Raw genomic sequence first — 12,804 nt, forward strand, 5'->3', positions numbered from 1 at the left:
TGGCAGCCATGTTGATGGAAAGGTACATGAGTGAGGGGTTAGACTCTAGAGGGCGCCAGTCCTGTATGTGTGCATGTGTGAATGTGACAGTGATAAACAACTGTATGTATGCATGTGTGAATGTGACAGTGATAAACAACTGACATACTGGATGCGAATTGCGCGAGGTTAATAAAGTACATAACGTCATCACTGCAATAAACTCCGCAAATTTTCTCCCCGACGTCATAACAGTTCCGTCAAATTGTTTCAAAGATGACGTTCACAACTTGACGCTTAGCACTTAAATTTTATTTTATGGAAACATCATAATTTTTATAATTGTTTGTGTATTTTAGGTATTAAAGGAACACGTTGCCTTGGATCGGACGAGTTGGTCTGTAAAAAGCATTTGTAACCGTTTTTTTGTTAAAATAAAATGCATATGTTGGAACGATGTTTGAAAAGTTGAATACAATGATCCACACAAATTTGCCTCGAAATTGCGTGGTTTTCCTTTTACTGTGCGAACTTACACGGTCGGCCATTTATGGGAGTCAAAAATTTGACTCCCATAAATGACCGATTGTGTTAGTCGACGAGGTAAAAGGAAAACCCTGCAATTTCGAGGCATGTTTGTGTGGATCATTGTATTCTACTTTTACAATATCTTTCTACCCATGTACATTTTATAATAAACGGTTACAAACGCGTTTCAAAGACCAACTCGACCGATCCAAGGCAACGTGTTCCTTTAAGAGGCTGCAAATGGATATATTAGAGAAATTACAGTTGTATTTTGCCAGTAATAAATTAATGACAGGCAGTATAAACTTGCTTTGATTCTCCCTCAATGTTATGCGCTCTTTTGTTTGGCTTATACTGATTTCTGAGTGCGGTGTTTTGTTGGCTTATATGATTTTTTTGATATAAATTTGGCAAATTGGCCTTACTAATAGAATGATCGCTAACTTGTGATTTGCTTCTGCCATCTTTGAGTTAAATTTAAATGACCACAGGTTGGTTCTGATGGAGACTAAAATGACTTCATTGGATAAACGTGAAGTGACGTAAGCTTTCCGTGCTTTGATTGGTGTATGAGGTGATTTAGACAAATAAGTCATTGGATCCACACTCCAATCTTCCTTACAGAAATAACACGTAATCCCATCAACCAGTACTTCATACATGTACCAGCAAAGACATGTTTACATTACTTGTTAATAAATAATGGAGATCCGAGCTATTGAAATTGCAAACATTCAACCACCGCACACACTTCGTTGGTGGATCTTGGAACATTGACTTGCCCGCACTGGATGCCATGATGGATCAAGAACAACTCAGACGACTTAAGTAAGTCAAGTCAGCCATGTGTATAATAAGCAAAAGCTAGTTTCGTGCTTAAGAACATTTTGTGCTTAAGCAGCTTTATGGAATTTGCCCCTGACCTATTGTTTGAGAGATTTAGATATATTGTATTGTATTGTATTGAATTTTATTATATAAAAGAACAGGGGAAACGAACCCCCATACCCTGATGAAGGGTTACAACAATAACCAAATTTAATCCAACAAAGTTATAAGGAGAGTTTAGCGTGAACAAAAATGTTAAGTTGTGTTTGGGTTTCCTTTAACTTAAAGGCAGAAAATATTCACTTCGCAACACAACTCATATTGGTTTTATCATGATAACTCGTAAGAAAAAAAATGTGTCCTCCTCAGATGAGATACTAAAATCTGTGTAACTTTGACCAATTAATTGTAGTATCATACAATTTCTTTATGAATACAGTAAACTTTGGGCAAAAACGAATTAAATGAATCTGTGTAACTTTGACCAAATTGTAGTTTCATAAATTTCTTTATGAATACAGTCAACTTTGGGCAAAAACGAATTAAATGAATCTGTGTCACTTTGACCAAATTGTAGTTTCATACAATTTCTTTATGAATACAGTAAACTTTGGGCAAAAACGAATTAAATGAATTTCCGTTTCAGCATTATCCAAGCAGTGAATATATGATCCCTTAATACTACACCTGTATGTCTCCCAACCTCAACTTGTAGTTTATGTGCTGAGCGTCTAAACTTTGCCATGACTGACGATATCGAGGATTGTACAAATAACTTGGGTATGGTTTTATCTCGAAATTTCCTTTCAAACGGCCTACGCTTATTTCTTTGGGTAGAAGAGCCCGGGAATCATCATGTAATATTTCAAAACCAGTTACAAACAAAAACATTACATAACTCTTGTCTAGATGTATCACAAAGTACATGTTGACAAAGAATTCCTGGCAAACTCAAAGGTGCATTTCATTTGACCAAACCAAAGGTATTCGGGATTTTGAGGAACAAAGACGGTTTCCCCGCAATTTCTAAGCTAATGTCCTCCTGAAATGCATTATAAAGAATGGAGTCTGAATGAATGTAGGTTGACTGGTTAACTAAAGCCAGTATTTAAAGACATGGACACATTTGGTAATTGTCAAAGACCAGTCTTCTCACTTGGTGTATCTCAACATATGCACAAAATAACAAACCTGTGGAAATTTGAACTCAATTGGTCGTCGAAATAGCGAGATAATAATAGAAGAAAAACACCCTTGTCACACGAAGGTGTGTGCTTTCAGATGCTGGATTTTGAGACGTCAAAATTTGGTGGACACATTCTCTGTTGCGGCACAAAATCTCCGCTGAGCACGGCGGACAGAACCTAATAATAAGAAACCGTTTATTCTAGGAGACGCTCTCTCGGGGGACGCTGTACCCTAGGCAAGCCATGCAGGTTAATTGGTCCGGGGACAGATTCACCGGGGGGACAGAATCTCCAACCACACCAGCGCTCTTCTGTAAGTTTTAGACTACACGACATTTGTATTTCTAAGGAAAGTCAGTAAAAACGAAAGGGTCTGAAGTAGAGAACTCAGAAAAGATACCCCAAATGTATAGCTTTTTAATCCCAGAAATTCTCCTCGTCAAGAACGCATTACCATCTCATCTATTTTATTAGCTTTATTTCTTTCCCAAAATAGGGGTGGATTCCTGGCTGCTTCAAAGAACTTTGACGAAAATGACTTAAATGTTGATTTGTCTGGCAAATCATTTATGTTGACCGGAGCAAACACAGGCATCGGGAAAAGCGTAACTATGGAACTTGCTAAACGAGGTATAAGCCCTGGGAAGATTGACAACGTCCATGTAAAGGGAGGATTTTGTTGTGGTAGCTTTCAGAATTGTCATATAATAACAATAATAATTAGAGATATATTTTGCGCGATTTCAACAAAAAGCTATCAGTCGTGCATAAATTCATCATCACTTTTAATTTGCCGAGATGTAGAGCAATGCGCCATTCCAACAGCTTTATTCCACATATTGTATCTCTTTCGAACCCCTTGCCGAGATGTAGAGCAATGCGCCATTCCAACATCTTTATTCCACATATTGTATCTCTTTCGAACCCCTTGCCTTGCGCATGCTGCCCTCCCCCATCCCACAATTAATCTAGACTGTTTTAAGGAGAATATCAATTCATACCTCATAAGCTCCTCTGCGTTTTTCTTCTTGCAGCCTAGGCCCTTACCAAAAGTGGCTTTATCCTTGTTTGGGGCGAACTTGCATTAAAAAAAAGAGTTTTTTAAGTGTCATACCAAAACACCTTTTTATGACTTAACTTTATTCAGGTGGCACTGTCCATATGATTTGCCAGCATGCTGATGAGGAAACAAGGAAAGAGGTTGTTGAGAAAACTGGGAACGAGGTGAGTGATCAAGGTCGTTGAGTACATAAATTTCTCCGCAATGAAGTATTTTCTCAAATCAATCTTTAGGAGCGGTAAAGATGGACATTTCACATTCATTTTCATTTTATACACATTAAACGACTTAAATTTTGCTTAGCTATTCCACATAGGGAAAGTAAGAGTGAATACAAAGATGGGGCACCAGCATAAAACAACACATTTCCCGTCTAAAATAGCATTTTATGGCAATTTGCAAAGTTGTGCCGCCTGATTGAGCATGACATTCATCAATGTGGCCAGCGGCGTAACTAGACTTTTTTTTTAGGGGGGGGGGGGCAAAGAAGTACTAGTGCAAGATTATTATTAAATATGTTAACTGATAGTTGATACACACCAATGCCGTTCTAAAACAGTCTACATAGTCGGCATGTAACAAAAGATTGCGAAAACAACCAAATCTTAGAGATCTTGTCATTTGTATAAGATAAAACTTTTCGACTGTATACAAGGATTAAATTACCAACAGTGATTACCAAGTATCAATTTAGAGTTGTACACGGCATTCTCAAATAGGCTCTGTGGGTACGAATGAAATTATTGTTTGTATACTTTATTTCAGTGTTTTGTATTTCATTTTTTTATGTGCAAAAACAATCTGAATGTATTATCTGAATGCCTCGACCAAAAAGTTTCATTCATGTTTTGTGTATTTCAGCGGTAGAAAAAGCAATGGATATTTGACATTTTAACAAAGAATGGCGGCCATCTTGAAATAAAAAATAAAAAATAAAAAGCCCCTCCTCCTTCCCTTTTTTGAGAAACCCGGACGCTAAACATGTTTCTTTTTTTACTCGGCCTTATTGTGACAAGTGTAAGCCTTTAAAAAAAAATCAAAATCAAAATACAGGATTGAAATTGTGGGTGTATAATAATCACATTTTAGTTATAAACGATTTATATATTAGGGCCTATAAGAATATACTTTTCTGTGATTCCGCAGCCCCCCCTGCCCCCCCCCCCCCCCCCTCTGGTTACGCCACTGAATGTGGCTATATTATTATTACCAAACATATAACACTGGACAGGTTTTTTGTAACACCAAGAAACATGCCAGCACAAATATTGGACACACCAGCTTAGCTTTTTATGTGCTGCAAAATAGGCTATAAAATAGGTTTTCCATGAGTATGATAGAGCGGGACTAAAATGTATAATGATATTCAGATGTGTTTGAGCATTTGAGCATGTTTTGCTGCTAGATATATACATCATGAATATTCAGCAGCTTATGGATACAAAAATATAAATAAATGTGGAATTTAGTGAGCGTAATATTTTTAATTCAAAGAGTCCTAGTATCGGTTATTACACAATTACAAAGGAGCAAATACAAGCAGAAGAATAAATAAGTAAACAAAACAAAATCAAAAAGAGTTACCAATAGGAAAACCAACAACTTGTTATAGGCCCTATAGAATAAACATATTTTTTATAACAATATTTAGAAAATACTTTATCGTATTTTGCTTTATAACGACATTTCAAATTAATTAAACGTGAATTAAACACGTATGTAGTTGATCGCGAAGCCCTTACGGGATGGGTTCCGGGGCCGCTTAAGGGCCCCGGGAATTTTTGATTCCGCTAGATGCTCTGTGGTGTAATCTTACGCCAACTATAGGCATAATAATTGACGACCTTTTGTCATTCAGGTTCTTTTTATAGTCTGTATACCTTTAAATACCATTAAATGGGTCATATCCGGGGGTTTTCTTCCTCAGGAATCGCAACATTTCAATACCCTGTGTATTCTGACCTTTACTTCATGTTCCCACTGCTACACTAATTGCAAAATTCCAAAATCATCATTAATGAAGAAAGTGTGTTTATTTCCGTTAGTATTTTATACATTCTTATTTCCTGTCTCAGAACATACATCTACACGTATTGGAGCTATCCAAGCCCAGAGATGTCCATGACTTTGCAACAAAGTTCGCGGAGGGCTGGAAAGAGCTTCATGCTTTGGTATGAAAATGATCTTATCACATTGCGCCTGTCCTTTAAATATTATGCTTACCAGGACAGGACCATCGGCCACTATACCATGTCACACGCACAATGTTGCTGGTATCCTGCTCATTTCTGCAAAGCCGGAAATTTTTGAGCAGTATTTTCTGCTTTGAGTAGCTTTATGAAATGTGTCCCTGCTTTGATTATGACGACACAGCCCCTTTATAAAGGAATTCAGTGTTTTTGTATAGTGCCTTTTTGAAAACAGGTAATGTTTAATTATCGTGTTGTTATTATTAGGTGAACAATGCTGCAGATATAGTATATACAAGAGAGATTACGGACTTCGGTTTTGAAAAAAACTTTGCAATAAATACCATGGGGCCGTACCTCCTTACGAAGACTCTGCTACCGACCATCAACAAGACGCCTGGATCACGAGTGGTGAGTTACGCCTATTTGTGATGTAGCCTATCCGTTATACTCGACGTAAAATATTACACCTGAACACGTTTGACGTAACACTTCGAGGCTCGAACAAACAAATCAAATAATCAATCAATTACGTTTCAAATAATGGCTTTTGTCCATAAGTTTATATGTTTTCTTTAAACAAACACCATGTCATTTTAATAAGGGAATGACAAGTTGTAAAAACAAAAAGCTAAATTGAAAAATCGGATTTGATAGTAAACGTAAAACTAAAAGTGTTCACACTTTTGACAGATCATGGTTTCTACACGCAGAGCCTACGAAGAAAAAGCGAATCTCTCTGATCTTAACAACGAAAACATGGAATCGTACGATGGATACGATTGCCAGTTACGGAGCAAGGTAAATAAGATTTATTTATTTATTTATTTAGATATACATTTATTTATTTGTACAGAGACAAGAGTTTATGCTTTTTGACATCTACAAATAATAATTTGTAAGAATACTTTTTTTTTAGTTGTCCCAAAGTACACAAAAAAAGTAATTTTTTCTAAAAGGTTCCATATACAACTGACTGAATTTGTTTGCCAAATATAACAAACTGTTTAGGTTTATATGCTTTTATACATGTAAAACGATAACAAACAAAATAGAATACTTTACAGCTAATAATATTTTCAATTGAATACAGATGTCCCAAAGTACAGAGACCTTATTTCATTTCGAATTGATTTTCTAAAAAGTTCCATGGACAACAACTGACTGAACTTTCTTGCAAAATATAATAAACTCCTCAGGTCTCTTTTTTAAAAAGCTACGATACAACGACGTCTATCGTTCTAAGTTTCATTTATAAAGTGTGAAAGCTATTACAAGAATAATGTATACGTTAATAATGCAACCATATCTATAGACCCCTTGCATTGGCCTCCATATTTGATAAAACGTGCACACGTGCAGCCTTCATTGGCTGAGAGTCGTGCGCAGCGCGTACACGGACGAGTACACTTTTCCAAAATGGCGGACAATGACGTCATGTTTAATCATTCCATACATGCAGCGTCACCAATTCATTATGAATGAAATGTGGGCCAAGGAGTATCCGAACGTGCACTTCTCGGCAATGCGTCCCGGGATAGTGGACACGCCATTGTTGAGCAAATATCTACCGCAGTTCGCGATCCAGACCGCACGTGGAAAGGACACGCTGCGCACACCGGAACAGGGTGCGGATACCATTGTGTGGCTGTGTGTCACAGAGAAGGTCCTCGCTCAACAACCAAGTGCGAATTTTTACTTAGGTGCGTATTATGTATACAGGTATTGTTTTTGTCAAGATTTTTATTATTTTTATTATTATTATTATTATTCTTTGTTTCTGCCCAAATCCCATAGGGTTTGTACACGTTTTTATTTTAAGCCTAATATCCTAGAGCGTAAATATGAAAGAGTTAGATCCTATATTAAATTGGAGCTTAGAACATAAACTTTAACCTTAAAGTAAAACATGTAAAAATTCTTCATTATTTAGCCACTTACAGCGAGGTAAATATTTAATTAGGCAATCTTGTTAACACCATATCTCCCAAAATAAACGTCCGATTTTCAAATTGTTTTCAGATTTTGATTCTCTGGGTATTGTAGTTGTGCCAAATGAAGAAATTTTTTATGTCACGTCATCTTGAAATTATTTGTCATAAATTAATACACTCATTATATAAGGAATAAAATCACCCAATCGTGTTGATGGATCGATTGGGGCCGCGGTTTACCGCGGGTGCTATTATCCAGGTGATCTGAGTTCGAAACCTTCCGGGAATTTCGACGAAATCAATAATATAAGTCATATATTTTACTTTTTTTTACAAAAAGAAATTTATGTACCTACATTTAAACAATCAGTACAACATGTTCTTATTTTTCAAATTTTTGGCTCATGAGATGCTTCTTTCCTGGGAAAATAAAACGATTCTGATTTTGTCCTCGCGCAGCATGATCTTTAATGGGTGTATGCACTGTAGAGGAAGTTCTACGTACATATACATGGTTCTTCGATTTACGTACAACCACTTTTTTACTAATAAATAGTGCTATTTTTGCATTTTTTTCGCTCTATGTATGTTGTCAATCAACACAAAGTGCCAGCCTTTTCTTTCTAAACCTTATCACTGAAGACAAACCTATGTGAAACATACAAACTTGTTTCTTTACTTATTTGGCTTCGATCAAAGGCATCATGTACGAGGAAAAGTGGACCGTGCATGGACGAATACACCTGCCTGAGATTTGGAAGTTTACACGGCATACACATTTTATAAAAGACCATCGAAATGGTAGGCCTACTATCAATGCATGTAAAGACTGTAAGTGTCTTGTGGTGAATCATAAAGATGTAGTGTTATTAAAGTGTATACTTGTAATTTTAACGCCTGGGATTTGGAACGATTTACGGGTGAAGTAACCTTGTTCGCACCGGGGACCAGTTGCCTAAACTAATTCCAGTATTTCGCTTTACTTTCGGAAATTAGACCATGACAAACAAAAACTCTTTCACAGGAATACAAAATCAGAGATTTTATTATGCTGGTCGACGTTTCTCTGGTGGTTGAGTGGCTCAATGTTAAAGAGCTGCTTATAATAATAAGGCAAAATATTTTGGTTTATAAACTGCAGAAATTGAGCAGAATACCTGGATTCACAACTTGCAGTTTGTACATGAGGAATGGTATTTGCTGTGTTTAGCTGCTTTTTGTGTTTAGTTTGGTTTGGTCCTGGGCCAATGGCTTTAAAAGGAAAGAATCGCAGCGCTTACAAAATCGGGAAATTGTGCTTACGCTAAGCGTATTTAACATCTGGGCACACAAGGAATGTGTTCTTGATGAGCGTGACAATTCGCAACAAAAAATCTGCTGCGATTACTATTGTGCTCAACTGCTGCGTAACATTCACTGCAAAAACAGTGACTTAAAAATTTGGTTCGCTTTCGCAGGATAACCGTGCTTTTCTTGTGCAAAAGTAGGCCAGGGCGACTAGTGTGGTTTAGTGTTTAAGTCGCGACTACAAATTAGTATTAGAGTCGCGACTACAGTTTTTCCCCACTCCGTTAAAATTGTGCCTACACGTTGACTACAAAAAAGTCCCGATTACCTGTTTGGTGAAACAGTTGTCCTGCTAACTACTAATCGCAACATGTGTCCCTTGCGGCACATTGCGGCACAAATCTTGAGAATCCGTAATTTATCTCAACAAGTGTCGTAGTTGGGTTTGAGGTGCGACTAGTCGAGAGTAAATTTCACTAGTCACCTAGGCCTATCATGATGGGAACTTGCATAATGAAAAATCCTGTGTGAATGGGCCCAATGTCATGCTCTGCTCTGGAAGCAAAGAATCAGTGCTTAGCAGAAGCAGTGATTTCTGCGCTTACGTCAAGCAAAATAGACTGCTTAGCAGGGATTTCTTTCGTTTGTGCTTCCAAGCTCGCACATTATATTCTGCGCTTGCACAGTAAGCGGAATATGGTGAACGTAAGCGCAGAGTTTGGTGGCCGTTAAAAGTTCGGTGAAATCCTTTCGTTCTAGATCAAACATCAAACCACCTACAAAATACAAGGATTTTATCCTTAATTAATTGGTTTGTCACATGACAATGGACTCTGAAAGTACTGCATTGAACTCAAGAAACCAACAAATCAAACAATCCTGAGTCAAATATTAGGTTTTCTTTACATTTATTCATCTTGTTAATCAAACTTTTGAGATAACATTTCAACTGAACAATTAACTAGGAAAAGGAGATGGTGATATAGAAAGACCACTCATCTTACATACCGCCCTCTATTGACGAGTAATTTGTTTTTTGTTTCAGCCTATTCTTCTAAACCTTAACCAGTTAAATCATTTATCAAGCTTTGAACCTAAGCTTAATTCCTTATGAAATTTTGTTTTTAAATTATTAATTCATCAACCACGTGACCCTCATTTGCATATTAAATTGGGAAATCTTTGAAACACCAGATCTCAAGAAGTGAAGGGCTGATTTTTAACTTGTTTGTAGTTAAGGACTCCTTAGGGATAGGAGAAAAATTTGGAAAACCGTGACCTTAATTTGACCTCTACTTCCGGGTTAACCGGAAGTGGGACCATATCTCCAGAACTACTCAACCGATTTTCAATTTTTTTTTCAGTTACAAACTCCTAAGACATTAATATTGACTGTAAAAACCCGTGACCTCATGTTGACCTCTACTTCCAGGTGAACCGGAAGTGGGACCATATTTCAAGAACTACACAACCGATGTCAATCTTTTTTTCAGTTATAGACTCCTTAGGCATAATAGTGACTTTGAAAAACCGTGACGGGAAGTGGGACCATATCTCAAGAACTACTAAACATTTTTAAAAACATTTTTCAGAGTAGAAATCCCTGGTCATCGATGAAGCACATAATCAAAGCAAAACAACACGGAACAGCTTTGTGTTTGTTCACAAACACCTAATGTCTAGTTTTCGTTGTTTTTTGCATTTTGGTTCGTCTTTGGTTTACTGTATTAATGTTGTATTGGCCCATTTAAGTTTAAGCTGTTAATAGGTGTATTTCTTATGTTAACTTTTTTGTTATTTTGTACATTTTGTGCTGTTACACATATTTTTGTACATTAATGAACCCGTCCCATAAGTCAGTATGTGATATAGCCTGAACATCTGGCCTCCTTCGAGGCTCGTTAATTACGACAGATATCAGCCTTATGCCGACGCTTACGTTGGTTGACTCAGCAGGATTCAAAGTTTGGACGTAATGCTAAGGGTGGTTGATTGGTGCTCAAACAGTACAGATACAAGTGCATCAATGTTAACAAAAAAGGGACCGAAAAACAAGGTGTGCATACAAACGGACGGTGGCACTAAACCTGTGCAGAACTTTCAATCCCTGTATTTCAATCCCCGTCCAAAGTCTCCTTCGACCTCGCATTCATCACACAAATATAACCCGTACCTCCACATGCCAAATTTACCAGCTTTAATAACAGACACCCTATTTTCCTTCCCCCTCATAAATTCAGATCGTTCGGTTGTACCAATAAATCAACTTGTACTGGACACATCATTGGAAGAGAAACAGGAACTCGTGCGCTCTCTTGAAAAAATGGCTAATGAGGTTAGAAAAGATGCGTAGGTCAAAGGTCGTTGCAGAACATGAGCAGCTCAAAATAATTGTTGTTGGTGTAGTCTTAGCAATAAATTGTTCCTATTGATCTTTCTGCAGCCTTTGGTACTATATTGTTTATGACGTCCCTTATAACCCTTAAAGATGTTATGTCAGATTTTTGGCCCCAAACATTAAAAAATTGATTTTTTGAGTGAATGGTATTTCACAGAGTATCACCCGCTCTAACGAAAAAAAGTTTAACTTTTACTTTTAGTGGTCAGGAACCATGACAACAATTTAAAACGTTTCTTGTAAAACACATACGAATTGGTCACGTGATATATTGTCGGGATCCCGACAAAAAAATAATTTTGAGGACTTTATTTCACTGCTACTAATATTTGGCGGACTTTTTCGAGCAACGGCTCAAATGAAAGCTTGTAACTTTCTCGACCCCCATCAAAATACCATATTGAATTTTAAATCAAAATTTTGGGGTCAAATCGGCCAAAAATCTGACATGGCATCTTTAAATTCATCAGAAGTATTAGTCTTGAAATCAAGTCGGTGTAGTTACAGGGACGGTACACACATCCTCGATCCCAGTATGTGTGTGAGTCAGTGAGAGCTTGAGACACCGTCCCAGCAGAGGTGATCGGGCTACACGGGTCATTAAAAAAATTAATCAGAATAAAATTCTTGTTAAAGGCAGTGGACACTATTGGTAATTACTAAAAAAAAAATTCAGCATAAAATCTCATTTGGTAACGAGTAACGGGGAGAGGTTGATAGTATAAAACATTGAGAGAATTGGCTCCCTCTGAAGTGACATAGTTTTTGAGAAAGAAGTAATTTTCCACGAATTTGATTTCGAGACCTCAAGTTTAGAATTTGAGGTCTCGAAATCAAGCATCTGGAAGCACACAACTTCGTGTGACAAGGGTGTTTTTTCTTTCATAGTTATCTCGCAACTCCGACGACCAATTGAGCTCAAATTTTCACAGGTTTGTTATTTTATGCATATGTTGAGATACACCAACTGTGGAGGCTAGTCTTTGACAATTACCAATAGTGTCCACTGTCTTTAAGAATACAGTTGCAACATCGTACAGTTAGGGGCCTACATCGAATGGTGTGTAGGCATATAAACAAATTTATGTTCAAATGCTGCTGTTATTACACACAGTAAACCACACCGTCGAGGACTCCGTTCTTCTTCCGATAAAAATCAGCTCAACACTCATGAATCCAGATTAACTTATGGCAAACACGCCTTCTCACACTCTGCTGCTGAACTTTGGAACACTCTCCCAATTAATTTTCGTAAATCTTCTTGTGTTGTTACTTTTAAGAAAACAACTTAAAACTTATCTCTTTCCTGTATTAGTTGATTAATGTTTGTTTCTAGCTAGTTTTAATTTAGCTTTTTCTTTGGTATGCGCTTTGATCATGTTTTGGAAAAGCGCAAAAATACCTTTTATTATTA

At 37.0% G+C, this 12,804-nt stretch overlaps 1 protein-coding gene across 1 annotated transcript; it reads left to right on the forward strand.

Moving 5' to 3' along the window:
• Window positions 1-668: 668 nt before the first annotated feature.
• Window positions 669-7,383, forward strand: LOC117297730 (dehydrogenase/reductase SDR family member 12-like; the record flags this gene model as incomplete). Its single annotated transcript, XM_033780879.1, has 7 exons — window positions 669-1,335; window positions 3,019-3,152; window positions 3,670-3,746; window positions 5,658-5,753; window positions 6,039-6,182; window positions 6,465-6,572; window positions 7,234-7,383. Coding segments are annotated over exons 1-7 (741 nt in total), but the record flags the coding sequence as incomplete, so codon positions are not given.
• Window positions 7,384-12,804: the final 5,421 nt, after the last annotated feature.

Source organism: Asterias rubens, chromosome 12 (genome assembly GCF_902459465.1).
Source record: "Asterias rubens chromosome 12, eAstRub1.3, whole genome shotgun sequence".
NCBI lineage: Eukaryota > Metazoa > Echinodermata > Asteroidea > Forcipulatida > Asteriidae > Asterias > Asterias rubens.